This window comes from Fringilla coelebs (assembly GCF_963513975.1).
Source record: "Fringilla coelebs genome assembly, chromosome: 12".
Taxonomy (NCBI): Eukaryota; Metazoa; Chordata; class Aves; order Passeriformes; family Fringillidae; genus Fringilla; species Fringilla coelebs.
The window spans coordinates 22,095,540-22,123,225 of NC_140038.1; the positions used below are offsets into that span (position 1 = coordinate 22,095,540).

Below are 27,686 nucleotides of genomic sequence, written 5' to 3' on the forward strand. Positions count from 1 at the left end.
CAGGCACCTGAGAGGGGAGCAGGAGGGTTCTTGCCCAAGGCATTGCAGCACAGCCTGGCCACCGAGGGGCCGGGCCTGTGCTCCCTGAAAGAGGAAATGGCTGAGCCCACAAAGAGCTGCAGGTACTGGAGGAGTGCTGCTGGACAGCCAGGGGCTCACAGGACAATCTTGAAGGAGCTGCAAGAGATATGACAGGATCTGCACCTGCTTGCTAGGTGACACAAAGGGTTTACAAGCACCCAGCGCTGCAGGGACCAGAATCCCCATGTGGGGGAGGCTCTGCAGAGCCAGCAGGGGATGCGGAGCCCTGTGCCAGTACGGAATACTTGGCACAGGGCAGCCCTGCCCTCCTGCACCACAGCTCTGCAATGAGGGTGATGAACCCCCAGCCAGCCTCTGGGGACCCCCGCACCTGGCAAAGTCCGGGGAGCGGGACACAACGTGCTGGAACTCGGAGAGGTTGATGGTGCCATCCTTGTCGATGTCGGACTCCTCCAGGATCTGTGGGGGAAGGTGAGCACTGAGCTCTGTGCCTGGGACTCTGCAGTGCCTGTGCCCTGGCCAACGGGCCTCACATTTTCGATGAGCTGCTCCATCTCTGCGCTGCTCAGCCGGGACTCCTCGCCTTGCCCTGTCAGGCAGTTCACCAGTTGCTCCAGGTCCTTCCTGTCCAGAATCCCATCGTCATCAAAGTCTGTGGGGACAGACAAGGTAGGTTTTGGCAGGGCCGCAGTGACCCCAGGGAGCCACAGGCACCAGCACTGCACCACTCCATGCACCTCACCATGCCAAACCAGCTGTTCCCACAGGGAGTTCCTAAAGCCACCATCCCCATGGGTGCTCCAGGGGCACTGCCAGCCCTCCTGAACATCAATTCATCACCCTACTCCTGCTTCCTCAAGGTGCAGGGATCCCTGAACACAGCACCTGTCCCAGCCTTACCAAAGATGCGGAAGGCATAGTGGGATTTGATGTCAGAGGTGGCAGAATCGCTGAAGACACTCAGCATGTCAAGGAAGTCTTCAAAGGACATGCTGTCATCGCCGGTCTCTGAGGTTGAGAACACTTGGCAGATGCGATGCTTGAAGGGGTTTGCCTGTAGACACAGGAATGGCTCAGGCAGGGCTGGGCTGTGCTGGCCCCATCAGGCACACCTTGGCTGTGGCTGCAAGTGAGCAGGTGTCCTGCTCTGTCACTGCTCCATCACCCACTGCACGGTCAAACCTGTCCTGTGCGCCTCCCAGGGTGCAGCCCCGTGCAGCAGGGATAAGCAGGGTCCCCTGTGACACAGCAGGGACCCTTGGGATCCTCAGTTGCTTGGTGAGGACAAGGAAGCTCTTTATTGGCACATCGAGGCCGTGCTGGGTGCACGGGGCCCTAACCCGGAGCAGCAGCGTCCCGGCTGTGCCAGGCACCATACCCGCAGCTCAGGCAGCGTCAGGATCTGGCTCTTGGGGACCCGCGCGGAGCAGGCGTTCTCCCTCTCCTCCCTGGGCAGCAGTTCACTGAACCTCTTGTAGGCACTTTGAGAAGCAAGAAAGAGAGCGGTTGTGTGGTGCGAGCGGGGTGGCAGCAGCCCGTCCGGCACCGGCCGCGCTCCCCAGGGCGGAAGGGCCCGTTCCCACCGCTCCTGCCAGCTCTGCCGGGCCGGGCCCCCCCGCTGCTCCCGGGGCAGCAAGAGGAGTCGGTCTCCCCGGAGTCGGCTGCTGCCCACCCGGCTCCGCGGCTTCCGGAGGGTCACCGCGGCTCGGGCCGGCCTCAGCCCCAGCCCCGCGGGTCAGGGCGTCACCAGCAGCACCCGCCGACCTTGGCCCCGTCACACCCGGCTCCTAAGGAGTGCCACCGGCATCTCCCGACTCAGCTGGGCGGAACGGGAACCCCGGAGCGGGGCCGAAGCCCTCCGCGCCCCGTGGGAGAGGCTGAAGCCCCGCGGGACCGGGCTGGCACGGCTCGGGGGGCCCCACTCACGGCGGTACTTACAGCAAAATCTCCTGCTTGCTCAGGAACGTCAGCTCCTGCGGGGACAGCATGGGTCAGCACCGCCACCGGGACCAAGGCCTGAGCCAGGGCACCCCAGCCGGGCCCTGCAGCCGACTCTGTGCCCCGGTGCCGGTGCCGGTACCTGGTACTCGCCCAGCAGGTCCCGCGGGATCAGGCTGGCCGAGCCGCCCATGGCGCCGCTTCCCTGCGCACGGTCCCCGCCCGCCGCCGCCCGCCCCGGGCGGGGCGAACGCGCACGTACAGCCAGCCCCGCCCGCCGGACACGCGGCGGGCTCCCGGCGCCGGCCACCCGGACATGATGGCGATGGCGGGAGAGAAACAGGGCGAACCGAACCCCGAGGAGTTCGTGTATGGCGAGGAGGACTTCGTGCTGCAGGCAGCCGGCTGGGGCGACCCGGACTCCGCACCCTCTCGGTTCGACCGGGTGCTGCTGGCGGGCTGGAGCGACCGTATGGAGCGGGGACTGTTCCGGTACCGGCTGGGACCGCTGCCCACCCGTGTCCTGCCCGGCGCCGTGCGCCTCGTGGCGCAGCTGAACGAGCAGCGCAGCGCGGAGCGCCGCCCGCCGCAGCCCGTCCGCAGCCTCCGCGACCCCTTCGACCCCGCCGCCTTCAACTTCACCCGGCTGCGCCCCGCCGAGCTGCTGTTCCGCCTGCGCCGCGCCGGCGGCCCGGGGCCGCCACCGGAGCCGCTGCTGGTGGCCATCAACGCCAGCCCGCTGGAGCGGGGACACGTGCTGCTGCTGCCGGAGCCGGCGCGGCGGCTGCCGCAGGCGCTGACGGCCCCGGCGCTGCGCGGGGCGCTGGAGGCGGCGCTGCTCAGCGCCCACCCCGGCTTCCGCGTGGGCTTCAACGGGCTGGGCGGCGGCGCCTCGGTGAACCACCTGCACCTGCACGGGCTCTACCTGGACCGCCCGCTGCCGCTGGAGGAGGCGCCGGCCGAGCCGCTGGGGCCGCGCCTGGCGCTGCTCCGCGCCGGACCGGCCCCCGCCTTCCTCTTCTTCGCCCCCGGCCCCGCGGCGCTGGAGCCGGTGTCGCGGGCCGTGTGCCGGGCGGCGGAGCACCTGGGCGATGCCGGGCTGGCCTACAACGTGCTGGCCACGCGGGGCGACCCGCCGGCGGGGCCCGGGGCCGGGGGTGGCCGAGGGCTGCGGGTGCTGCTGTGGGCGCGCCGCCCCCTCTTCGGCCCCAAGGCGGGGGAGCCCTTCGCCGTGGCGTTGTGCGAGCTGGCGGGGCTGCTGCCGCTGCCCGCCGAGCCGCTCTACCGGGACATCACCGAGGAGCAGGCCCTGAGCGCCATCCGCCAGCACCTGCTGCCCGAGCCCGAACTGCTGCACCTGGGCGGGGAGCTGGCGCGGCTGCTGGAGCGCTGAGCCAGTGGCACGGACAGCGGCCGGAGCGCTGGTGGCACGGACAGCGGCCGGGGCGCTGGTGGCACGGACAGCGGCCGGGGCGCTGCAGGGCTGAGCGCACCGGGACCGGCAGGGGGCGCTGCCGGCGGAGGACACTGGAGTGGCTGTCACGTGACCGCGCGAGGCCGCTCTGGCCGCGGTGCCTGGCTCTATGGTGCGGTCGCCATGGGAACGCGGCGGAGCCGGGAGCGGTGCGATGGCGGCGGCGGGCGGCGGCGGCGGGGGCAGCGTGGGCCCGGGCCCGTCCCCGGAAACCCCTCCGAGCGAGGAGGCGCCCATCGCCGCGGCCGTCCCGGACCGTCCCGCTGCTCCCGCCGGACCCGAGCCGCGGAGGAAGCGCAGGCGAGTGCCGGGCGGCGGCCCCCAGCAGGGTCCGGCCGGAGCCCGTCCGGCCACTCCCGGCGGCGCCTCCCGCTGCCTCACTCGCGCTCGGTCCCGGCCCCAGCCCAGCCGTGGGACAGTGCCCAGACGGTGCCCGGCGCTCCCCTGCCCCCGGGAGCCGTTGCGGGGTCCCGCTGGCCCCAAATAAATAGCGTTCCCTGGAAGTGCCCCAAGGATCCCCTGTGTGACACAGCCAGGCACGCTCCATGCCCAGGAGCACCCTGCCCGCCTCCTTAGGGCTGTAGGGAACCGGGCAGGCTCGGTCAGCCGGCCCGGTGTGCTCTGTGTGTGTGGGGCGTGGGGGCTGTGTCCACACTCTGTCCCCTGCCCGGTGCCTCGCTGAGCTACTGTCATCTCGTCTCTATTCCAGTGTCCCCTCCATCAACCTGAGCGGCTGCAAGTACGACAGTGGTAAGTCCGAGGAGCGGGGGCTCCCCAGGTGCTGCCCAGACAGGAGCGCTGCTGGCACCCAGTTCCCACTGGTTTATTTACTGCTGCCAGCCACTGGCACAGGGCCCTCGAGTTAGCAGGGAGTTTGTCACACTTTGGACTGAGATTTTTCCCGATTTAAAATGTATAACAGCAGCACAAGCCCTCAGTGTCCCCCACACTTGTGTTTGCCAGCTGTCTGCTAAAATGGGCAAGAAAGGTTCCATCAGGTACAGTGCAAGGGAGCACCTGGGCTTGGAGACAGGACCTGAGGGTTGTCAGCTGTTTAGGGTGAAGTTGGTGGCAAGCGGGCAGGATCTGTACCTGGAGCTGTTCATCCCTGGGGACCCCAGGGAGCTGGTCCGCTCTCCCCTCCCACGCTCCTTCCACAAGCTGGATCTTGAAAGAACAAACTCCTGGCCCTCGAGGGCTGTTATTAATCTACTTTGCTGAGGGATCTTGGTGTGCTGGATCCCCATCAGCCCTGCCAAATTCATACTTGGCACTAGCATGAACCATCCCAGCAGAGACCTTTTCCTGCAGAAAGACCTTTGATTTGGGAGATTAAATTCACACCTTCACAACACTTGTATCTGCCTGGTGTAAGACCCATGGGAAGTTCAGTCCCGCTGTTGGGAGGCCCTGGCACCTCCAGACAGGTGGGATTAGAAGGTTAAGAGTTCCCAGAACACTTGCAGCCAGAGGCTTGGGGGTTGGCCAGATAAAACTGGTGTTCCTGACACCTTCCAAGGGGTCATGCCAGTACCTTGTACCTCTGAGAGGGGAACTGCAGCCCGGAGAGCTGCATACTCCATCCCTTGTTATTCTGGGGGTCTGTCAGCCCCTCAGGCAGAGATGTGTTTCACGCTCCCTCCCCGGTTCCTCTGGGGGTTTGTCGGCCCCTGCCCGTGGCTCCCTGTCACTGCTTGCCTTTGCACAGTGCGGCGGGCGGCGCAGCACTGCGGGCTGAAGGAGGCGGCCGAGCACGAGGAGTGGACGGTGTACTGGACGGACAGCACGGTCACTCTGGAGCGCCTCATGGAAATGAAGCGCTTCCAGGTAAACAGAACAGCAGCCCAGCAGGCATTGCTCAGACACAGGGCTGTCTGTGGAACAGCATGTGGCAGGCAAACAGACGCACCCAAAGCAGTGCCGTGTGCCATCTGTGCCTCGGCTCCAGGGCGCAGGGTCAGATGCCTTTGCTTGTGCCATGTCCCTGGCTGGTGCCATCAGCAGCATTCAGCAACTGTGGTGGGAGCAGCAGCGTTCCAGCCCTGTGATGTGCTGTGAAATTAACAGCTCTTATGCTGCTCCTGGGCTAAGATGGAATAGGCAGATAAATCACTAGTGAAGCACAGATAAAGCAGCTGTAGCAAATCTCACCCCCCAGCAGTAGTTCAAGGCAGCCACAGGCCTGGCTTCCCTCTCACTGCTGCTTCTCCATGCAAAGGCTCTCCTCGGGGCTGGGAGAATCCATCCCCGCAGGGCTCTGCTGATCGGGGTTTTTCTGCACCACTTTCAGAAAATCAACCACTTCCCAGGCATGATCGAGCTGTGCCGCAAGGACCTGCTGGCTCGCAACCTGAACCGCATGCTCCGGCTCTTCCCCAAGGAGTACAACATCTTCCCCCGCACGTGGTGCCTGCCAGCCGAGTGAGTGGCGTGGGACAGCGCCGTGGGCACGGGGGGACACAGGCAGGGGGCTGCTGGCCTGCTCTTTCTAGGCACCAGAGCCCAAGCCCGCATTTGCTTTGGCACGCACCGCCGTGACCTCTTCTGGCAAACCTCCCAGGAGGGGTGGAGATGTGTGCAGGGAAAAGGAGGGATGGGGAGGCTGGGTCGAGTCACACAGGGACCAGTCTGTGACTCCTAAAGATTAGGAATGGGAGTTCGATGCATCCCCTGCAGAAGTTCAGTGTGTGCTGGCCTGCAGCAACATGGCTTCAGTACCCAGCTGTTAGGAGAGAGTTCAGAGGCGTGTTTTTTGCAGCTGGTGATAGTCACCCCTCCCTTGCACAGCTACGGAGAATTCCATGCCTATAGATCCGTGAGGAAAGCAAGAACATTCATCTGCAAGCCCGACAACAGCTGCCAGGGAAGAGGGATCTTCATAACCCACCACCCCGAGGAGATCAAGCACGGGGAACGCATGATCTGCCAGCAGTACATCTCTGAGGTACTGGGACGGTCCCGCAACACCAGGGTAGGATCCTAGCATCCCCCATGCTCCCCAGGTCTCCTCAGGTCTGCTGGAGGTGTTGGTGTGGCTGTGGCACATCAGGGACACAGACAAAGCTTGTCCCTCTGCTGAGCAGCATAGGCAGAGGAGCAGTTCCTCAGCTCACCCCTGCTCCTGCCTCTTTCCTCTCAGCCCTTCCTCATCGATGGCTTCAAGTTTGACATGCGCATTTACGTGCTGGTCACATCCTGTGACCCACTGAAGATCTTTCTCTACAAGGAGGGCCTGGCCCGGTTTGCCACCATGAGGTACATCGATAACAGCACGAGAAACCTGGTAAAGAGGAAGTTTTAAAAAACTCATATAGTATCTGTATGTATCAGTCCTTAACTTTTCCTGGGGGCATTCCAGGCCTTGAAAAGGCAGGTATTGGGAGTTGCAGGAGTCCTAGCTTGATGCTTTCCTGTTCTTCCTCTATACCCCTTCCTCCTCCTCACAGGAGGTGTTTCAGGAGGGATAGTACATCTACCCCAAGGCCCCACATTTGGGCTGTTCACTGGCATTACCATAGAATCATGGAATTGTTTGCTTGGACGGAACCTTGGAAGGTCTCCAACCTCATGTTGAAAACCTGGTCAACAATAAATTCATATCTGGTTTCTCAGGGTCTCACCTGATCAGGTTTTGAAAACCTGCAGAGTGAAGCCTCCCCCCACTCCTGGTGTCTCTGGGCAGCATATTCTGCTTCTGGCCTTGATAAGAATGCTCAATTCCACATCATTCCTACTCTCCTCATGCTCCAGGCAGAAAAGAACTTGGGAGTATCTGGTGGGGCTGTTCCTGTTCTTGCTCAGTGGTTCAGAGTGACCAAACGTCTCTTGTGGTTCCCTGCCAGGGTGACATCTGCATGCACCTGACCAATTATGCAATCAACAAACACAACGAAAACTTCATCAAGGACGACATGGTGGGCAGCAAGAGGTACTGGCATGTCCCAGCACTGCAGAAACACTGCCTGGGAACACTGGTTTACCTCAGCTTTCCTGGGGTGACACAGCTGAGCCCTTACCACCCCCTGTTCCCACACAGGAAACTGTCCACCCTGAATGCCTGGATGGCAAAGCACAACTATGACACATCAAAGCTCTGGGCAGATATCGATGACATTGTTATAAAGACACTGATTTCAGCTCACCCTGTGCTGAAACACCATTACCAGAGCTGCTTCTCCAACCGCACTACTGGCTGTGCCTGCTTTGAAATCCTGGGCTTTGACATTTTGCTGGATAGAAGGCTGAAGCCATGGCTGCTGGAGGTGAGGAAGGAGTGGAGAGCTCAGAGCTGGGTGATTAGGGGGTTTGGAATGAACAGGGCTTGTTTGATTCAAAAGGGCCACCTTGCTCACAGAATTAACCAGGCTCTGAAGCCAAACAACCTGCTGTGAGCAGGATCCTAAAGAACCCATTTCCTGCACACCATCTAACAACAGGGAGTTTCCCAAGCCTTCAGACCCCTTGTCCTGGGAGCACCCTGAATTTGTGACAGCTGCCCCCTGCCTGCGCCCTGTGGGGTGGGATCCAGTGACCTGTGGCACAAGTGGGCAACACAGTGCAGGAGAGAGTGCTGTGTGTGTGGCTTCCTGTCTCTGACAGGGAGCACAGCATCCTGGGGCGTGCCTGGGGTGCCAGGTTAGGTCACCTGCTTGTCTTGGCAGGTGAACCACTCTCCCAGCTTCAACACAGATTCTCAGCTAGACCATGAGGTGAAGGATGCCCTTCTGTGCGACACCTTCAACCTGATCAATGTGCACGCCTGCGACAGAAAGAAGGTGCTGGAGGAAGACAAGCGGCGGGTAAAGGAGCGGCTCTTTCAGGCCAACCAGACTCCCTGGGAGTCCAGGTATTGCTGATCCCCCACAGTGCTGCAGTCCCAGGGAGCAAAGACAGGGCATGACAGAGCAGAATAACACCAGGGCTGGCTGCTGGAAGCTCCCAGAGCCTGTGGCATTGTGCAGCCTCTGAGCTCTCCCAAGCCATCTGCATCCTGTAAGGAGGAGCCAGGGCTGCTCTCTGGGTGCCAGATCTGTGACACCTTGTGCTCTAGGCCCTGACAGAGCTCTCCCCAAGCTGCACCTGCTTGTACTCTCTTTTGCTGGGGATGGGCAGTGCCAGCATCCTGGGCTGGCAGGGATGCTCACACGAGGAACCACAGCCCTGCCTCAGGAACTGGGGGTACCCTTTTTCAGGGCAGGGGTCCTTTACAGGACTGAGGGTTTCCCATTCCTCTGTCTGCCCTTTCACAAGCCCGTGTTCAGTGAGCCTACTGCCTTGCAGACAGGGCGCTAGGGCGTGGCTCTCAGGAGTCCTGGGACACGCTGAGCACGTCAGCCCTGCGCTCTGCCTGTGCCAGAGCCTCGCTCCACAGCCCCCTGTGCTCCCTCCTGCTGCAGGCGCAGGGAGCAGGAGAGCAGCCAGGCTGCCTGGCTGGCACAGGCAGAAACCTACGAGAACGAGCACCTGGGGGGGTTCCGACGCATATACCCAGCACCTGGGACAGAGAAGTACGAGCCATTCTTCCAGCAGAGCAGGTCCCTCTTCCAGGATACAGCAGCATCCAAGGCAAGAGAAGAGTATGCCAGGTATGCTGCTCCTGTGGATACCCACTTCCCACAGGTGGCATGGAGACCACTTGCTCCTGATCCCTCCTGGGGAGCAACTCTGCTGCTTGGCAGGTGTGAGAAAGCAGGGAGAATGGGAGGGGAAGGGAAGGAGCCTGCACGTGCTGTAGCACCACAGCAAAGTGGCTCCTTTTGGATGGACTCCAGAGAGGAAAGGGCAGTACTCCATTGACTTTTGGACCCTGGAGACACCATTTCCCAAATGTCCCACTCCCTTCTGGCAAACACAGCCTAATCCAAGGGCATCAGTCTCTTTACAAGGTTCCCATTCCCTCTTTTGGCACACTTCTATTATGGGTTATTCATACAGAACTTGGGCCTGCAGAAAATGTCCTCAGGTTGAAATCTGCCCCACAGCCTTTTGCTATTGTGGCTCTGAGCCAGTGAGTGACTGCGCTGTTCTGTGGCAGGCAGCAGCTGGAGGAGATGCGCCTGAAAAATGAAAAGCTGGACGCTATCAGGAAGAAGAAAACAGAGAGGAATAAAAGCACAGGTTCTACAACCCACCTTTCCTACAGAAGCACCAAGTCGTGGGATAGAAAGGTACGTCAGTGTCAGCACTGTCCGTGGCTCTCTAAGTCACTGATATGGCTCTGGGAGCTGCGCTGAGCCATCGGTGGAGCAGAAATTCCAGGTTTGACTCCCTGCCTGAAGTTCAGAGTCAACACTTTGGCACTACTTGCACTGCTTGCAAGCACCAGTGTTGTGCCTTTCCACTTTGGCTCTCACTGGGATCTCTGTCCCCCTGAGACTGTAACTGTCCCCAGGGTTGGAGCAGCTCACGGCTCTGTCTCACCTGTGCATTATCCCAGCTTCAGCTTTGCTATAGCTCAGGTGTTTCTCTGCCGAGGTGCAGCGCATACAGTACAACTCCATGAAGCCCCAGAACATTGTGGAACATGAAGAGAAGAGGAGAGTGAATGCTCTGCTGCTGCGTGAGAAGCAGATCCGAGGCCTGGGCATCACCGAGCTGCTTTCCCGGCTGCTCCCTGCGGCTGACACCCAGAGATCCTACGTGCTCCCGAGGCAGGTAATGGCACTGCCCACAGGCACCCCACACAGAAGTGGATTGGCGCAGGGTCGGGCACTGAGCATCTCTGCTGGGGCAGGATGGGGGTCTGCTGCAGGCGCATCAGCTGCTGTGCCTTCAGGATGGTGAGTCTGGAGTGCTGCTGGGGACATACCTGGGGACAAAGGGTGCACCTGGGTGTGACTAGAGACTCTTCTTTCCCACCTCCTGCCACAGCCTACAGAAGTAAGCCCTGGCCATTTTCCTTCCCTCCTTCCAGCTGCCGTTTCCCTGGGATATCATCGCAGAGCACAACAGCCACGAGTTAATGATGCTTCTCTCATTCCTGGGACTCCCGGCTCGGCCCTTGGCACGCAGGGTCCTACCCAGCCCTACAGCCCAGGGCCTGCCACAGCACATGACAGATCCCACAGACAAGGAGACCCTCTGCATTCGAGGCCAGAGCGTGCCGTACCACGCGCGGCACAAAGGCTCCCGGGCGCAGGGCGGGGGTTGGCTGCAGGGCCAGGCAGTGGGGGCAGCGCTGCCCCAGTCCTGCGCCCACCCCCGGGGGCAGTTGCTGAGAGAACAGGGCTTCCCTGGCACTGCAAGCCAGGCTGAAGGCTGTAAGTACACATCACCTTCCCGTGGATGTTCCTGCCTTGCCAGGGTGGGAGGAATGGGTGGGCTTGATGGAGCTCTCAGGGATGCTGGGACACTGCAAAAGGGTCGCCGTGCTCTGCTTGGGGCACTGGTGACCACTGGGAATCTCTGAGGCTTGGAGATCCCATCTGCAGGGACAGGGAAGAACCACGGGTGGTTTCCCAGGATCAAGGGTTGATGTGCAGGCATGTGGGAGCGTGAGAAACAGGGAAGTCAAAGGGGTGCATTAGCTCCTGGGGGTCAGAGGGGACATGGTGAGACAGCATAGCCCCAGGTCTCCCTCCCATGCGCCCACCCTCCATTTTCAGCCAGCCCGTCTCCCTGGCATCAGTCTCATCCACTTTGCAGCCTTAGGACCCAGGGAGCAGGGGCAGAGGAGGGGCTGCAGGACCAAGCCCCACCAGGAAGGGCAGTGGGGGCTGTTGACCTGCAGAGCTGCTGGCTCTGCACAGCCCTACACCTATCTGTGCTGTTCCAGGTGATGCTGGTAGTCTGTCATCCTCCGATGGGGGCAGCTGTCCCCCGGCTTCGCCAGCCAGCCCAGAGCAGGCCCCAGGTGACAGCACCTTCAGCTGTGCTGTGGTCCAGGAGGCTCCCATCGCCACTGCCACTCAGGTGCAGCACACACACGCCTCACACCATGGCAGAGCCTTGCCGTGCCGGTGTGTCACACCATGCCAGCACCTTGCCCCACGCCAGTGCCCTACAAATTCACAGCCTGAAAAGCACAGGTAACGTGGCCAAGGGCTCAGCCTTCCTCCCGTGTGTGCTTGCGTGAGTACCAGGACTTGCTGGATGAAACCAGGACAGCTGCTGAAACCCCTGACCAGAGCCTGGGCCGAGCACGGCACCGGCCACCTGCCCCGGCTACCTTCAACTCTGCCAGGGCCGGAGACCGGTGCCTGGTGCTTGTGCCCTGCCTGCTGCACTGCTGTCCGTGACCCATAGCCCTTGGTGAAGCCCTCCGGAGGCCACCTCGCTCAGGACCCGTCGGAAGCTCGCCTCCCCCGCTCCCCCGCGCCGGCCCCGCCCGTCCCCGGGCCTGTTCCGGGCCATGGCGGGGCTGCTCCAGCGCGCCCTGCGGACCGTGCCGCTTCTCGCCCGGACACCGCGGCGGGCGGCGGCGGCGTGGCCCGGGGACCCGGAGCCGCCGGACCCGGCGCTGGAGGAGACGCAAAGGTGCGGAGCGGCCGGCCGCGGCCGGGGCCCGCGCGGGCCCGGGCGCTCACGCGTGTTCCCGCAGGGCGCGGCGGCGGCGGGCGGCGGCGCGGATGGAGCGGCTGCGGCGGGAGCTGGGCGGGGGGCGCGGAGCCCCCGATCGCGCCCTGACCTGGCAGGCGATGGAGCAGCTGCGGTGAGCGCGGGGCCGGGCGGGCCGCGCCGCGCCGCGCCCGCCGCCCGCCCCGGTGACCGTGCCCGTGCCCCTAGGTTCCTGCGGCGGGAGCTGCCCGAGGAGTGGCCGTTGGAGCGCCTGGCCCAGGGCTTCGGCGTCAGCACGGACGTGGTGCGGCGGGTGCTGCGGAGCCGCGGCTGTCCCTCTCCGCGCCGCCGCCTGCGGCAGGACCAGCGGGCGCTGAGCGCCGCCGCCACGGCACCGCCACCGGGACGGGGAGCGGGGGACGGGCGTGAGGTGCGCGCCCCCGACGGGACGCTGCTGTACCGGCTGCCGCGGGGCTGGGGCGGGCCGGGGCCCGGCGCGCAATAAATGCACTTGGGGCCCGCCTCCGCCTGTGCCGCTTCCGTCGCGCCGGGCGAGGGCTTCGAGGCCGCGGGGATGAGCTCCGAGGCCGCGGGGATGAGCTCCGGGGCCGCGGGGATGGGCTCCGAGGTGGCGCGGCTGCTGGAGGCCGTGGACTTTGCAGCCAGGAAACACAAGGAGCAGCGGCGGAAGGATCCCGAGGGCACCCCCTACATCAACCACCCCATCGGTGCGGAACCCCCCCGGCACCGCGTCCCGCTCCCGGGAGACCCCCGCGGCCCCTCTCTCCCAGCGCACCGCTCACCCTGGGACCCCTCCTGCCCCGGCGCGCTACCAACCCCCGGGAGCCCCTCACCCTGGTCCCGGCAGACAGCCGTGTCCCTTGTCCCGTGCCATGTCCTTCGGCCCGATGGGGGCAGAGCTACCGAAGCACGGCAGCCCCGGGCCCGGGTGTAGGTGCCAGCCGCCTGTCGCCCTGCCGCGCCTGGGGCCCGCGGGAGCTGCTGAGGGGCCCCCGTCTCGCAGTCGCGCCTGCCAGGCCTGGGGACAGCCCGCACCTGGGGGGCAGTGCCAGCCCCTGGGACCTTCCTGCCTGCCCGGCCGGAGGATTCACCGCGCAGGACGTGCCCGCGGGGTGTTCCCTGCCCCGGGCTGGCCTCGGGGAAGCCTCGCTGCCCACCGTGCGGCGCAGCCCCCGTGTCCGGGCCCTGAGCTGCCGGTTCCCCGCTGCCTCCTCCCACCTTTCCGTTCTCGCTGCAGCCGTGGCCAGGATCCTGGCGCATGAGGCCGGCGTGACGGACATGGTGGTGCTGCAGGTAACGCCTGCCCTGCCCTGCCCTGCCCGCTCCCGGCGGCTCGCCCCGAGCGCTGCAGCCCCCTCGTCCCCTCCTCGCCGCAGGCCGCCCTGCTGCACGACACCGTGGAGGACACGGACACCACGTTCTCGGAGATCGAGGAGCGGTTCGGAGCGGAGGTGCGGCGCGTGGTGGAGGAGGTGACGGACGACAAGAGCCTGCCCAAGATGGAGCGCAAGCGGCTGCAGATCGAGCGCGCTCCCGCCTGCAGCCGCCGCGCCAAGCTGGTCAAACTGGCGGACAAGCTGCACAACCTGCGGGACCTGAACCGCTGCACCCCGCAAGGTGCCCGCCGAGCCCCCCGAGCAGCGCCGGGCCGGGGGGCGCGGGGAGCACGGCGGCAGCGCGGCGGCACCGGGCACGGGCCCCGCCGTCCCGGCCCGCAGCGCGGCTCATGCTGCTGGCCGTGCCGGGGCACAGAGGGGCCCCGCGGCGGAGCGGGGCAGCATTGGCGGGAGGCGGGGCAGTGTGTCCGTGCCGGTGGGACCGGGACCGGGCGGGGCGGGGCGGGCCGCCGCAGGGGAGCGGCCGGAAGTGACGCGGCGCGTGTTCCCGCAGGCTGGTCGGAGGAGCGCGTGCAGGAGTACTTCCGGTGGGCGGCGCAGGTGGTGTCGGGGCTGCGCGGGACCAGCGCGGCCCTGGAGGGGGCGCTGCAGCGCCTGTTCGAGGAGCGCGCCGTGCCCACGTGACCGGGGCCGCGCCCGCCTCGGCCAATAAACGTGCGCAGAGCTCGGCGTCCCTGCGTTGCCATGTGTCGCGCGGTTCCGCGCCGCCGAGTTCCGGCCGCGCCGCGCCCGCGCCCGCGCGTTCCGGTGCCGCCGCGGCCCCCGCCATGGCCCTCGCCGGGCGGCGCGACGCGCCCGAGCCGCCGGATTTCGGCATCCTGAAGCGGCTGGCGCGAGACCAGCTCGTCTACCTGCTGGAGCAGGTCCGGGGAGCATCCCGCACCGGGGCGGGCGCAGGGGGTCGGCGGGATCGGCGCCGGCCCTGGGAGGGGGTCGGGAGCCGGGGCGGGCGCCGCTCAGGGCAGCCGCCGGGTGCCGGCCCATGCCCGTCTGCCCGCAGCTCCCCGGCAAGAAGGACCTGTTCATCGAGGCCGACCTGATGAGCCCCCTGGACCGCATCGCCAACGTGTCCATCCTGAAGGTACCGCGGGGCCGCTCGGCCCGCCCGCCGCCGCCGCCGCCGCCCGCGCTCACCCCGCGCCCTGTCCCCGCAGCAGCACGACGTGGACAAGCTGTACAAGGTGGAGACACGGCCGGCCCCCGGCGCCTGCGACCAGTGAGTGCCGGGCCGGGCCGGGCGGGGCCGGGCGGGGGTCCCGGTGCGAGCCGCCCCGGTGCGAGCCGCCCCGGCCCCTCTCGATGCAGGTTCTGCTTCCTGGTGCGGCCGCGGGTCAGGACCATGAGGTTCATCGCCGGTGAGTGCGGCCGGCCCCCAGCCGGGGCCGGCGCCCCGCCCGAGGGGCTCGGGGCGAGCACCGCTCCCGGGATCGCGCCGGTGCCTGGGGCGAGCGGGCTCTGCCAGCCGGGGGGAGCGGGGCCGGGCGGGGGGCGGCTGTGCAGGGGCTCTGCGGGGTGCCCACAGATATCATCAACGCTGACAAGATGTCGGGGAGGAGCAGGAAGTACAAAATCATCTTCAGCCCCCAGAAGGTCAGTGGGACCCGCGGTGCTGCCCAAATCCCCGTCACACTGTGCACCTTCCACCCCTTCTACAGGCATCAAAAATTTTTTGTTTTTAACCCAGAAATGTTTAAGTAAACCCAAGTGTTGTGACGCCTGGGAAGGCGCTGGGTCCCTGCAGAGCTTTTCCTGCCCAGAGCCGGCCTGGCCCTGAGGGTCTCCCCTTCCCTTCCAGTTCTATGCCTGTGAGATGGTGCTGGAGGAAGAGGGGGTCTTTGGTGGTGAGTAGGGCTGCAGGGCTGGCTCGGGGGAGCTGACACCAGAGCATCCCAGTCACATCCCCGTGCTGAGATCCCTGTGTGGGCAGGGACAGGAGGGTGGGCAGGGAGCACGGGTTCTCTCGAGGCTGGCTGCCAGCCTGCAGGCAGATGTGTACCCACACAGCATCTGCCCCTCTCTTCTGCCCGGGGAGAGGAGAGAGGGTCCTGCCACCCGTCCTGTCTGGAGCTCCACAGCCCAGTTTTGGGGCTGCTGTGATTCTTGGGGCTCTTCCTGCCCAGGGTGCGTAACTGTCCCCTGTCCTGAACAGATGTCACCTGTGATGAATGGTCCTTCTACCTGCTGCCCCTGGATGAGGACATCATTAGCATGGAGCTGCCCGAGTTCTTCCGTGACTACTTTCTGGTCAGTGGGACACTGGGGGGTGACAGCTCCTCCTGTCCCCTGTGCCTCACCGGGGCTGGGGACAGCAGGAGTTGTGTGGCACCCTGCTCAGCCCTCAGTGTGCACCACAGGCCCTGTCTGCCTTCAGGGGCAGCTTTTGCTGGGCAGTGGTGGCTCGGCCCCGAGCTGGCCCCTGTGCCCCTGCCTGCTCAGTTCCCGCTGTGTGCCGGGGTGAAGCTCCCAGCCCAGCCCTGCAGCCCTTCCCAGCCAGCTGCCCACACTCCCTGCCTGCTCCCCAGGAGGGAGATCACCGCTGGATCAACCCCGTTGCCAGAGCCCTGCAGCTGCTGAACTCGCTTTATGGCCCCTTTGGGAAGAGCTATGGCATCGGCCGCTGTGCCAAGGTGGGGCTGGCACCGGGCCCCGGGTCCATCGGGGCCGTGGCCGTGGCCCCGTCAGCCACACGACAGCACGTCACCACAGAGGCGTCACCGCGCCCTGCCTCCTCCTGGGCGGGTTTGGGGGGTCCCGTGTGCCAAGGGGGGCGGCGCGGGGGCAGCTGCTGCTGGCTGGGCGTGGGGGAGCCTCCATGCCCTGAGCGGGGAGCACTGGTGCCTGGCCGTGGCTGTCAGCCCCGCTGTGTGCCACGGGTGGGAGCACCCTCTGCCCCTCACAGATGAGCTACGAGCTGTGGCGGGACCTGGAGGAAGAGAGTGACAGTGAAGGGCAGGGCAGGAAGCCTGAGATTGGGCACGTCTTCCTCATGGACAGAGGTGGGCTGGGGCAGCGGCGGGGGCGGTCTGGGCAGCTCGTGTCCCAGAGGGGCAGGCACAGCCCGTGGGGGCAGCAGGAGGAGCGGAGGACAGCCTGGTGTCCCTGCAGACACCGACTACGTGACAGCACTCTGCTCCCAAGTGGTCTACGAGGGGCTCGTGGACGACACCTTCCGCATCAAGTGTGGTACGTGCCCCGGCAAGGGCGAGGGGCAGAACGGGGCTCTGCACTCACCTGGCCAGCAGGGTTTGTGCGGGTTTGTGCCTGGCATTGTCAGGCACAGTGCTGTTCCCACAGGGACAGTCCCAGTGTGGGGTGCTGCTGGAGATCATCCACAGGGACAGTCCTCACTTTGGCCAAGAGGCTGGGCTGGCGTCCCCTGTCTCTGCTGCCTCTTGCAGCAAGGCTCCTGCACGTGGGAGCGTTGCTATGTCTGGGACAAAGCAGCTCTTCACTTTTCCCTGCAGGCAGTGTGGATTTTGGGCCAGATGTCACCTCTTCTGACAAGAGTATTAAAGTGCTGCTCAATTCCCAGGACAAAGTGAGTCCTCACAAGCCTCAGGGAGTCCCCTTGGTGGGAGGAGGCAGAGTGGACCATTCCGTCCCCTAAGCTTGAGCAGGAGTGGCCGGGGGCTGCTGGGCCCTTGGAGCATGAGTTCAGGCACAGAGAGCAGAGAAACCTGGTGCAGCTCCACTTCTGAACCTGTCAGAGTCCCTGCATGCAGGGCTGTGTCACACAGGAGGGCTTTAAGGTCACTGAGGGAATCCCCAGCACAAGTATCCACAAAAACAGGCTTAATATAAAAGCCGCAGCTTGACAAAATTCATTGGCAAAGTTCTAAAGTTAAAGCACACAGATAAAAAGAAAAAAAACATTTACATCAATCAATCCAAACCAAAATCAACCCAAAAATATCTCCATGGAGGTGGAGGTGGGGAATGAGGGGGGAATCAAAAGGATAGGAAAGGAATACAGAAGACCCTCCTGTTGAGTCACGAGGTTCATAGTAATTTTTCATCCTGGCCACAATTGGTACAAGGTTGGTATTTTACTATGGAATTTGACCATTGTCATGGTTTGACCTGGAAGTCAGTCCACTTGGGCTTTTTTTCAGGTTACAAAAATAATTTTTCCAGGCTGTTTATTAAAAAACAGTATCTGGTTAGACAGTACTAGTTCCTAGGAAGAGAGAGTGTTTTTGCTGAGCTGGGGAGGACCCAGGTGCTGTTCACCAGGGTTGACCCCTGAGGAGCATTTCTCAGACCGTGGTGTGGCCTGGCTCAGAGGGACACACTGACACAGCTGCTGTGCTGCCAGCCAGGGTTCTGGGGCCCAGGTGGCACATGGCCAGCGTGCTGTGCAGGGCATGGGGAGCGTTTGCCCTGGGCTCTGTGTCCCCAGGGCTGCAGCTGGCCGGGCCCTGGCAGCTGTGCTGCTCACACAGGTGTTCAGCCAGATCCGGAATGAGCACTTCTCCAGCGTGTTTGGCTTCCTGAGCCAGAAGTCACGGAACCTGCAGGCACAGTATGACGTGAGTGTCACCCTGGGATGTGTGTGGCACTGTCCCTCGTAGCCTGGCCACCAGCACGCAGTGCAGCCTGGCCACCATCCCAGTGCAGCCTGGCCACCATCCCAGTGCAGCCTGGCCACCAGCACACAGTGCAGCCTGGCCACCAGCACACAGTGCAGCCTGGCCAGCAGCCCCTGCTCTCCCTCCCGCAGCGGCGCCGGGGCATGGACATCAAGCAGATGAAGGACTTCGTGTCCCAGGAGCTGAAGGGACTGAAGCAGGAGCATCGCCTGCTGAGCCTGCGTAGGAGCCTGAGGGGCGGGGGAGCCCTGGGCTGTACTGCTGGGGCTGGGGGCCATGCATGTGCCCAGCAGGGACAGGGCAGGGGCTGCTGGCCTGTGCTAACAGTGCCTGCAGAGCCCCCTGCCCTCCAAAGCCAATGTGTCTCTTGGCTGGGTAGATATTGGTGCCTGTGAGTCTATCATGAAGAAGAAAACCAAGCAGGACTTCCAAGAGACCATCAAGGCTGAACACTGTGAGTGCTGCTCCACCTGTGCCTGCCCCTCCCCAGTCCAGTCTGAGCCATGGCCTCGCTTGCCCCAGGCCCACCCTCGTGCCTGGGTGTTCCCTGTCTGGCCCCCCTCCTCCCAGCCCCTTCTTTTGGGGGTGTCTCAAGCTCCTAAGTAGGGTCAGGCTGCACTCTCTGAGAGGGACTGTGTGGTGGGCTGGGGCCCCGTTCCCTGTGGTGCTGGGGGGCAGCAGAGCCCAGCCCTGCGCTGGCAGGAGCCGTGGGGTGATGCTGCCCGTGCCCTGCCACAGCACTGCTGGAGGGCTTTGACGTCCGTGAGAGCACCAGCTTCATCGAGGAGCACATCGACCGGCAGGTGAGAGCAGGGGCTGCGGCAGGAGCGCGCGGTGTGCTGCCCCCGACCCCGCTGCCACGGGTGTCCCTCCCCGACCCCGCTGCCACGGGTGTCCTCCCCGCTGCCACGGGTGTCCCCCCCGACCCCGCTGCCACGGGTGTCCCCCCCGACCCCGCTGCCACGGGTGTCCCCCCCTACCTGCACTCTCACAGGTGTCTCCCGTCGAGAGCCTGCGCCTCATGTGCCTCCTGTCCATCACAGAAAACGGTGAGTGCCCCGCTCTGCCGGGCCAGCAGGGGCACCTAGCCCCAGCCCAGGCACACAGCTCACCTGCTGCTCCCCGCAGGTCTCATCCCCAAGGACTACCGCTCCCTGAAAACCCAGTACCTGCAGGTAAGAGCTGGAGCTGCTGCTGGGCGAGGGCTGTGCTGCCGGGTGAGGTCCCCTCCCGTGCTCCTGCCCACGAGGCGCTGGGCAGCAGCATCCTGGGGCTGGGCAGGATGGGCATCCCTGCAGGACAGACCCTGCCTGCACCGCCTCCAGATGAGCCCTAGCACAGCCAGGCCATCCCTGCAGGACAGACCCTGTCTGCACCAGCCCTCCCTGAGCCCTAGCACAGCCAGGCCATCCCTGCAGGACAGACCCTGCCTGCACCAGCCCTCCCTGAGCCCCAGCACAGCCAGGCCATCCCTGCAGGACAGGCCCTGCCTGCCCCTGCCCTGTGGCTGCTGGGGCTCTGAGCAGGCTGTGCCCTGCGCAGAGGGGCCAGCCCATGTGCTGCCCGTGCTCACAGAGGGGCCCACGCTGGCTGTGCTCCCCGCTCACAGAGCTACGGCCCCGAGCACCTGCTGACCTTCCACAACCTCAAGCGCATCGGGCTGCTGACCGAGCAGGCAGCTGGCGAGACCCTGACAGCCGTGGAGAGCAAAGTCAGCAAGCTGGTGACAGACCGTGCTGCAGGTGAGCAGCCCCCTGCCCCATGTCCCCAGAGCCTGGGAGGGGGAGCTGCTCGCCCAGGTCTGGCTGGAGGCACATGGGGGCTGCAGGCAGGGCAGGGGGCTCTGCTCTGGGGGCACCAGGGCTGGCAGCCACCACGGCCATTCTCCAGAGCACATAGCTCTGCACACCTCTGCCAGCCTGGCTCTGGCATCCAGACAGAGCCTCTCAAGATGTTTGTCCTTGTCATGTTTTCCAGGAAAGATCACAGATGCATTCAATTCTTTGGCCAGGAAGAGTAATTTCCGAGCCATAAGCAAGAAGCTGGGGTTGGTATGTCCTCAAGTGGTGCTGGCTGGACACGGTGCCACAGAGCAGAGAGCTCTGCTTAGCCCATGCCCAGGCTGCAGGCTTGGCACCCAGGGGGACTCTGCTCAGGGCCAGAGCTGCTGCAGCTGCTCCAGGCAGCCTACAGGCTGCTCCTCGGGGCTAGGGTCACTGCCAGCTTCCCACTCTGCCCTGGCCCTGCGAGTGCTGGGGCTCTCCTTGCCCCCTCCAGACACTGCAGTGGCACTGGGCATGCAGCCCTGTGTCCTCTATCCTGAGGCAGAGGTCCTAGGGTGCTGGGAGGGTGACATTTCTGGGACATTTCTGTCCCTGGACCCTGCTGCACAGCCCACCCATGCCATGTGATGCTGACTCTGGCACGGTGGGGCAGGAGGTGGGGACAGAGCCATGCTCCAAGTGTCTGTCTCTCCTCACCCCTGCACCTCTGAGGGGGAACGAGGCCCCAAGCAGCCTGGTGTGCACCCTTGGTGTCACCTGTCACTGCAGATCCCTCGGCTGGATGGCGAGTATGACCTCAAAATGCCTCGGGACATGGCCTATGTCTTTGGCGGGGCCTATGTGCCCCTGAGCTGCAAGATCATCGAGCAGGTGAGCTCGTCTGCCACAGGACAGGGCCGGGAACATCCCCTCAGCCCCTGCCTCCTTCTGGGGAGTCCAGCAGGGTCCCTCCGCCCAGGGCTGGGGCTGGTGGTGGCCGTCTGCTCCGGGCCCCCTGAGCAGAGCCCAGCAGCCAGCCCCACCCTGCCCTGGCTGTCCCTCAGGTGCTGGAGCGCCGGGGCTGGCAGGGCCTGGAGGAGGTCGTGCGGCTGCTCAATGGCAACGAGTTCTGTGTCTCAGGTAGTGGGGCTGGGGGCGGCGGGCCCTCCTCGCGGGGGCTGCCTCATGGCCTACAGCACCCTTCCCTCTGCAGACAGCGCCGTGGAGGACAACCCCGCCTGGGACTGCCAGCGCGTCATCCTCGCCGTCTTCCTGGGCGGCTGCACCTTCTCTGAGATTGCTGCCCTGCGCTTCCTGGGGAAGGAGAGAGGTAGGAGCGGCCTGGGCAGGAGCCGAGCGGGCTCTGCGCTCTGTGCCCTGTGCTCAGCGCCGGCTTGAGCCCGCGGGGACGGGGCCGGCAGTGCCGGTGCTGCCCTGCGGGGGCACCGACGGGCCTTTCCTGCAGGGTGCAAGTTCATCTTCCTGACCACGGCCATCACCAACAGCGCCCGCATGATGGAGGCCATGATCGAGGCCAAGGCCTGAGCCCCGCGGGGGCCGAGGGCAGCCTGCCAGTAAAGATTCTGCTCACAACGGCCCGGCCTGCGCCTGTCTGTGTGGGAGCGCGACCGCGCGGAGAGCGGCGGGGACGCGCGGGGAGCGGCGGGGACGCGCGGGGAGCGGCGGGGACGCGCGGGGAGCGGCGGGGACGCGCGGGCCCCGCCCGGGCGCGGTCACGGCGCGCTGTCCGAGGGCGAGCGCGCGGGGGCGCCGTTACCCGCGCAGGACGCGGCGGCGGTCTCGCTCCGGATTGGCTGGAAGCGCCCAAGGCTCTGCACCCCCATTGGCTGGGAGCGGCTTGGGGCGGGGTGGGGGCGTGGTCCTGGTGGCGGTTGTGGGCGAGGCCTCGGCGGCGCGACAGCCAATCAGCGCGGGCGGGGGGAGTTCGAATCGGCGGAGCGGCGGCGATGGAGCGCGGAGCGATGAGGAAAAGGTGCGGGACCGGGAGCCGGGATAACCGGGATACCGGGGGAACCGGGGGGAACAGGAACTCGGGGCTGGGGCTGGGGCTGGGGCTGGAGCGCGGTGGGGCGGAGGCGCTGCGAACCGCGGCGGGAGATCCCGGCGGGACGGGCGTGGCTGCGGAGGCTATCGGGCCGCAGCCCGCCCGTGCCGCTGACGGCCCGCCGTGCCCAGCGAGGTCCTGGCGGCCGAGGCCGTGTCCTGCCTGAACCGGGCCATGGCGGCGCTGCGGGACATCTGGGAAGAGATCGGAATTCCCGAGGAGCAGCGCCTGGAGCGCACGGACGTCGTCAGGAAGCACATCAAGGTGAGGGGCACCGGTTCTTCTGTTGAGCCGCGCACCGGCTGCAGCGGCAGCCCGCGACCCGAGCCGCTCGGAGTGAGCCCACCCAGCCCCGCTCTCGCGGCTCCAGCACGGGGCCGGGGCTGCTGGGAGCGCCGGGGGTCCCTGCCCGGCTGTTACCGCGCAGCCCCGTCCTGCCGGGCTCCCCACACTGCCCACACCTCGCTCGGCCCAGCCACGGGTCACTCGCGGCGGTCCCGCTGCCCCGCCCGCTCTCGGTTCCCACGCCCTGCCTCTAACCACACCCGTGCTGCAGGACCTCCTGGACATGATGGTGGCGGAGGAGGAAAGCCTGAAGGAGCGTCTGCTGAAGAGCATCGCCCTGTGCCGGAAGGAGCTGGACACCCTCTGCAGGGAGCTCCAGATGGGCCCCTTTGAGGTGAGCGGGGGATCCTGGGGTTCTCCTGGCTGCCTGGCCTCTGCCTGCGTGTGCCAAGAGCCCAGAGCTTAGAAGGCAAATATCTGTTCAGCGCTGCTTTTCTGGGTGCTTGTTAGAGCTGAGGGCTTTGTGGCTCCTCAGAGGGTAGGTGGTTGTGTGGCGTTCTCCAGCACCTCGTTTGGCGTGTTGCTGGTGTTCATGCACCTTCCTGGGGAACGGCGCACTCAGACCCAGGCCTGGTGGCCCCAGCCTTTGTATAAAAACCTGAAGCATGAGCCAGGTGTGGGAGAAGTGTGGAACAGAGCTGATTTGTGGCCTTTTGCAGACGGAGGAAAGTACCATCCTGCAGATGGAGAAGAACCTGCGCACGTGCGTGGAGGTGCTGCAGAAGCAGAAGCGGGACCGGAAGCAGGAGCTGAAGGCGCTGCAGGAGCAGGACCAGGCCCTGTGTGACATCCTGTGCACAGCCCTCTTCACCATCGACACCGGCAGCGTGCCCAGCCTGGAGGACCTGGACTGCTACCGGCGCCACGTGGCCTCCCTCAACAGCCTGAAGGTGAGCCTGGGGCTGAGGGGGTCGCTGGGGCGCCCACGAGGGGCCCCTGGTTCTGACCCTGCCCTCACCCCAGGAGCAAAGGCGGGAAGAATTTGTCAGCAACAAGCGTCAGATCATTCTGCTCATGGAGGAGCTGGACCACACTCCAGACACCAGCTTCGAGCGGGATGTGGTGTGTGAGGACGAGGAGGCGTTCTGCCTGTCCGAGGACAACATCATGGCCCTCCAGAACCTGCTGCAGCAGGTACGCTGTGCCCTGGGCCAGTGCTGGGGCTGCCCCCACCACGTAAGAGCAGCCGCTGGGTTCTGGCAAGGCTGTGCGCTAGAGCAGCCTCGCAGGGGCACCGAGGAGCTCTGGTGTGCCACGCTGAGGCTCTGTGGGTGCAGCAGAGCCAGAGGCTGCGCTGACCCCGCGCTCCCCTCCCCTCCCCTCCCCTCCCCTCCCCTGGGTGCAGCTGGAGGCGCGGCGGGCCCTGAACGAGGCGGTGTGCGCGGAGCTGCGCGCCCGGATCCTGGCGCTCTGGGAGCGGCTGCAGATCCCCCAGGAGGACAGAGACTCCTCGGCCGTGCACCTGGCTGGCTCCAAAGCCCGAACCAGGAGAGCTGTAAGACCCTGCTGCGCTCATGGTGGCAGGGCTGGGGCAGCAGCTGGGGGGCTCTCGTGCTCCTGGCTGCTCGGTCAGGGGCAGGGGAGCGGGGCAAATTCTGCCCTCGTGGAGGGAGGAGCTGGAGGCTGGTGCTGCAGCTGCCTCTTCTAGAGACGGCTCACGCAGAAGATGAGCCCTGTTCTCCCCCTCACCTCCCTGACCTGTGCTCTGCTCCCGGGGCAGCTGCAGCAGGAGGTGGAGCGTCTGGAGGAGCTGAAGCTGCAGAACATGAAATCCGTCATCCATGCCATCCGGGCGGAGCTGGCCGACTACTGGGACAAATGCTTCTACAGCCAGGAGCAGAGGGAAAGGTTCAGCCCCTTCTATGATGGTGAGTGCTGGCTGGCCAGGCAGATTTGGGGAGGGATCCCTGGGCTTCCAGCAGCCCCCTGACCTGGCTCTTGTGCCCCTCCAGAGGATTACACAGAGGCCCTGCTCGAGCTGCATGATGCTGAGGTGGGCAAGATGAAGACCTACTATGAAACACACAAAGATCTCTTTGAGGCTGTTCAGAAGTGGGAGGAGAACTGGAAGCTCTTCCTGGAGCTGGAGGTATTGTCCAGACAGGAGGTCATGGGTCAGTGTGTACCTCTGCTCCCCTGGGATAGCGCTCTGGGAAGGAGCAGGGAGCCACTGGGGAGTCATGGTGGGCCAGGGCAGGGATGAGGTGCTGTGTTTCAAGCACTGGGGTGTTTGTGCTGGGCTGGCTCCTCTGGGGCCCTCACCATGTGAGGTTGAGGGGATTGGGTGGTGTGTTTGTGCCTCTCCTGACCACCTTTCTCTACCAGAGTAAAGCAAATGACCCCAGTCGCTTCACCAATCGAGGAGGAAACCTTCTGAAGGAGGAGAAGCAGCGAGCAAAGCTGCAGAAGACGCTGTCTAGGGTAGGTCCAGCCCTGGGGAAGGACCTGTGGTCCCACTGACAGAGGAAAAGGGACCCTTGGGTGTGGGGACACCTGTGTTCAGGGCAGCCCCTACACTGCCCTCATATCCTGATCAGTTGCAGGAGGAGCTGGAGAGGAAGGTCCAGACCTGGGAGGAGGAGTTCAAAGGAGCTTTCCTGGTGAAGGGGCAGCAGTTCATGGAGTATGTGTCAGAGCAGTGGCAGCAGTACCGGCTAGAGAAGGAGAAGGAGAAGCAGCAGCGGGTGAGTACAGAGCTGAGCATGTTGGCTCTGCCTAAGAATGCCAGCCTAGGGGTGTCCCTGCTGAGCCCAAGCCACTGCCCTGGGCTCTGCCGGCTCATTCCCAGCTTGGAAGCAGCAGGCACTGGGGCTGGTGCCCGCTGCTGTCACCTCTGGATGGGCCGAGCCCCTTTCTGGCCCCAGCTGTGCCAGAGGTGACACTTGGCTCTGGACACGTGTGAACGTGTGCTGAAGTTCCTGCTGCGTGGCCATGCCAGGCTGTCAGCAGGGAGCCTGGCAGTGTCTCAGTGCCACCAGCCCCTGGTGCTCGGTGTGTGAGTGCAGACGTGTCCCACAGCACCTGAAGAAGAGCCGGGAGATGGAGGCGGAGATGCTCTACGGCAGCACCCCACGCACCCCCATCAAGCGGCGCATGCTCAGCCCCCACACACCTGCCAAAGTAAGCAAGGTAAAATGTCCCTGCAGAGCGCTGGGCTGGGCTGGGTGTGCCTGGAGCACAGCCCTGGGCTGGCCTCAGCCCTGTGGGGAGGGCTCGGGGTGCTGCAGCCGCACAGGAAGGGAAGATGTCCTGTGTGACCTGTGCTCTGCTCTCCTCAGCTCCACGGCACCTCCAGCGCCAGCACCACGTCCAACACCACCGTTCGCTCAGCCTTCGGGGCAGCCATCTCCCACTCGCCCACCTCCCGGCTGCCACCCTCCGGGAAGAAGGTGAGGGGGGCTCCCTGCCCGGGGCTGGGCACGAGGAGAGCTGAGGTGGTGCCGCTCTCTTGCTGTCACCCCGTGGTTCATTGCCTCCCCTGCTGAGCTGATGGGGGACAGCAGCCCTGTTTGTCTGCAGTTTGCTCTATGAGGCTGCTGTCATCCTGCTGGGGTGCTTCTGGGACCTGAGAGAGGAGGGGGAGGACGGTATCAGAAAATCTTCCTCCAGCCCAGATTTATAGTACACCTGTTCGTTAGTGCTGAGCCTGCTGCTTGAGGGACCTTCAAAATGTGTGTGTGCTGCCAGACAGGGCCTGAGCATCCTCGTCTAGTGAGTGGCATCCCTGCCTATGGCAGGGGGCTTTTAAGTCTCTTCCCACCCACATCACTGCGGGATTCTGTGATTCTGTGCTGTATGTTTCAGGGGCCAGAATTGGACCCTAGAGTCTGGAGAGCTCCTGGAGCCTGACACTGCTCTGGCTCCTCAGAGCGGAGGGCGCTGAAGCTGCTGCAGCTCTCCTGCGTGTTCTCAGTTCCTGCATCCCTGAACTGTCCCCTCTCCCCACAGTTCAGCCGGGCCCGGACCCCCACGCGCCCGGCAGCGAAGCCCCCCCGACGCAGGCTGAGGGAGCAGAACAAGGAGAACGTGTCGCAGCTGGACGGAACCACCCTGAGCGGTGGGTGCACCCCCAGAGCCCCTGCCCAGCGTAACCACAGCGTTAGTTCTGTTGCCAGCACCTATTCTGAGTTTGCGGTAATTCACCTCTTCTAACCCCACCCTCGCTGCACGGCACAGCACCTTTGCTCCCTCCTGTGTCCCCCCGTGTGTTCCCGTGTCCTCTCGCGTGGTGGCTGCTCCTGACCCTGCCTGTGACTCCTCATGACAGCTTCTAGCAGAGCTGGTGGCAGAGGGCCCTGAGCAGCGCTGGGGACAGGCCTGTGCAGGGACAGCTCCAAGGCAGAGCCCCTCAGCGTGGAGTGAGCAGGGGCTCCCTCCAGGGGGGCTGCTTCCCTCTCAGGGAGGGGGGGACCTTGGGGGCCCTGGACAGCCTCTGTCCTCCCATCAGGCTGGGCTGAGACAGATTTACCAGTGTGTGACACTACCAAAAGCTTTTTACTCTTTATACATTTTAGTAAAGAAAGACATTAATGTTCATTGGCTATAAGTTACATAATACAATTTGCATTCCATCTCCCTTTGGCAGCCTGGCCTGCCTCTCTCTGTCCCCTCTGAGCTGTGAGGCAGCAGCCCCCTCCCTTCCCTCATCACTCTCTTGTTTCTCCACTTCTTGTTTCCACAGCGCCAACTTTCAAAGGCTTCCAGCTTTGAAAGCTCCTCCCGTGTTCTCAACTCCACCACCAACAATGCCGCGTGATGCAGCCCTGCCCCAGCAGCAATGCAGGGCCTCCAGCTCGGCCCGCTCCCGGATAACGCTCCCCTCGGTTGCTGATTTAGAAATGTGCTTTTATTTAAAAAAAACGTCTAGACGTTGTGAATAAAGTCCTTGTACAGCCCCAACCTCCGGGCGCGTTTGGGGGGTCCCTGCGCGGGGCGAGGGAGGTGATGGAAGGGGCGGGGCAACCCGGACCAGGGGCGTGGCCTGGGGAATCTCGGCCAATCAGAGACCGGCCTGCAAGTTTTTTTTGGCCAAATCCAGCCGTCCCAGTCTGTGCTCTGATTGGCCAAAAAAAACTTGAATTCCGCGGCCTGATTGGCTGAAAGAGCTGGCGCTTCAATCCATGCGGTGATTGGCCAAACAAGGCGCTGTTCCCTGTCATTACCTGATTAGCTGAAAAAATAACCAAAACCCTGAACTTTCAATCCTCATCCGGATTGGCTGAAGAAGCAGTCCAACCCGGATGCTGATTGGCTGAAAAAGGCAGCGCGGCCAGCTGTGCCCCGATTGGCCGAACAGGCTGAAGCGCCGATCCGCTCGGCGCCGTGCCGCATGGTTTGGGATAGCTGCGGGGTCAGCGGTGTCCCCTGCTCCGGCTGTGTGTCCCTGCTCCGGCTGCGTGTCCCCTGCTCCGGCTGCGTGTCCCTGCTCCGGCTGCGTGTCCCTGCTCCGGCTCTGTGTCCCCTGCTCCGGCTGTGTGTCCCTGCTCCGGCTGTGTGTCCCCTGCTCGGGGTGTGTGTCCCCTGCTCCGGCTGTGTGTCCAGCCCCCCACGAGATCT

At 64.4% G+C, this 27,686-nt stretch overlaps 6 protein-coding genes across 7 annotated transcripts; 5 read left to right on the top strand and 1 right to left on the bottom strand.

Moving 5' to 3' along the window:
- Nucleotides 1-41: 41 nt before the first annotated feature.
- CIB1 (calcium and integrin binding 1) lies at nucleotides 42-4,986 on the bottom strand. Its single transcript, XM_084213920.1, has 7 exons — nucleotides 2,123-4,986; nucleotides 1,981-2,015; nucleotides 1,421-1,523; nucleotides 943-1,096; nucleotides 576-694; nucleotides 413-501; nucleotides 42-177 (listed from the first exon to the last, which is right to left on the bottom strand). Exons 1-7 carry the CDS (start codon nucleotides 4,145-4,147, stop codon nucleotides 156-158), a joined length of 2,547 nt encoding a protein of 848 aa, XP_084070046.1. The 5' UTR covers nucleotides 4,148-4,986; the 3' UTR covers nucleotides 42-155.
- Nucleotides 4,150-11,512, top strand: TTLL13 (tubulin tyrosine ligase like 13; the record flags this gene model as incomplete). Its single annotated transcript, XM_084213825.1, has 13 exons — nucleotides 4,150-4,204; nucleotides 5,163-5,281; nucleotides 5,745-5,875; nucleotides 6,242-6,398; nucleotides 6,594-6,737; nucleotides 7,297-7,382; nucleotides 7,491-7,716; nucleotides 8,116-8,300; nucleotides 8,851-9,039; nucleotides 9,489-9,621; nucleotides 9,929-10,108; nucleotides 10,368-10,713; nucleotides 11,229-11,512. Coding segments are annotated over 13 exons (2,208 nt in total), but the record flags the coding sequence as incomplete, so codon positions are not given.
- A 167-nt stretch (nucleotides 11,513-11,679) lies between these two features.
- Nucleotides 11,680-12,489, top strand: NGRN (neugrin, neurite outgrowth associated). Its single transcript, XM_084213925.1, has 3 exons — nucleotides 11,680-11,929; nucleotides 11,994-12,104; nucleotides 12,179-12,489. The coding sequence occupies exons 1-3, from the start codon at nucleotides 11,805-11,807 to the stop codon at nucleotides 12,453-12,455; spliced, it is 513 nt and encodes a 170-aa protein (XP_084070051.1). The 5' UTR covers nucleotides 11,680-11,804; the 3' UTR covers nucleotides 12,456-12,489.
- On the top strand, nucleotides 12,456-13,998 carry HDDC3 (HD domain containing 3; the record flags this gene model as incomplete). The annotated part of the gene is made up of 4 exons (XM_084213924.1): nucleotides 12,456-12,678; nucleotides 13,209-13,264; nucleotides 13,348-13,588; nucleotides 13,862-13,998. The coding sequence occupies 4 exons, from the start codon at nucleotides 12,456-12,458 to the stop codon at nucleotides 13,990-13,992; spliced, it is 651 nt and encodes a 216-aa protein (XP_084070050.1). The 3' UTR covers nucleotides 13,993-13,998.
- Nucleotides 13,999-14,017: 19 nt separating this feature from the next.
- On the top strand, nucleotides 14,018-21,317 carry VPS33B (VPS33B late endosome and lysosome associated). Of its 2 annotated transcripts, none has more exons than XM_084213922.1 (23): nucleotides 14,018-14,231; nucleotides 14,369-14,449; nucleotides 14,526-14,584; nucleotides 14,674-14,723; nucleotides 14,891-14,958; nucleotides 15,164-15,209; nucleotides 15,518-15,612; nucleotides 15,891-15,995; nucleotides 16,268-16,364; nucleotides 16,474-16,551; nucleotides 16,833-16,906; nucleotides 17,811-17,897; nucleotides 18,089-18,179; nucleotides 18,337-18,411; nucleotides 18,696-18,760; nucleotides 18,952-19,006; nucleotides 19,086-19,132; nucleotides 19,567-19,699; nucleotides 19,935-20,008; nucleotides 20,510-20,611; nucleotides 20,785-20,860; nucleotides 20,934-21,050; nucleotides 21,186-21,317. In XM_084213922.1, exons 1-23 carry the CDS (start codon nucleotides 14,136-14,138, stop codon nucleotides 21,263-21,265), a joined length of 1,851 nt encoding a protein of 616 aa, XP_084070048.1. In that variant the 5' UTR covers nucleotides 14,018-14,135; the 3' UTR covers nucleotides 21,266-21,317. The 2 variants fall into 2 exon arrangements, with proteins under 2 accessions (XP_084070048.1, XP_084070049.1); XM_084213923.1 differs by having other exon boundaries at nucleotides 14,096-14,231; nucleotides 14,523-14,584.
- A 370-nt stretch (nucleotides 21,318-21,687) lies between these two features.
- PRC1 (protein regulator of cytokinesis 1) lies at nucleotides 21,688-26,886 on the top strand (the record flags this gene model as incomplete). Its single annotated transcript, XM_084213744.1, has 14 exons — nucleotides 21,688-21,713; nucleotides 21,917-22,049; nucleotides 22,342-22,464; nucleotides 22,790-23,020; nucleotides 23,094-23,264; nucleotides 23,476-23,625; nucleotides 23,851-23,998; nucleotides 24,083-24,219; nucleotides 24,456-24,551; nucleotides 24,668-24,814; nucleotides 25,149-25,259; nucleotides 25,409-25,519; nucleotides 26,079-26,264; nucleotides 26,812-26,886. 14 exons carry the CDS (start codon nucleotides 21,688-21,690, stop codon nucleotides 26,884-26,886), a joined length of 1,845 nt encoding a protein of 614 aa, XP_084069870.1.
- Between the last annotated feature and the right edge of the window lie 800 nt (nucleotides 26,887-27,686).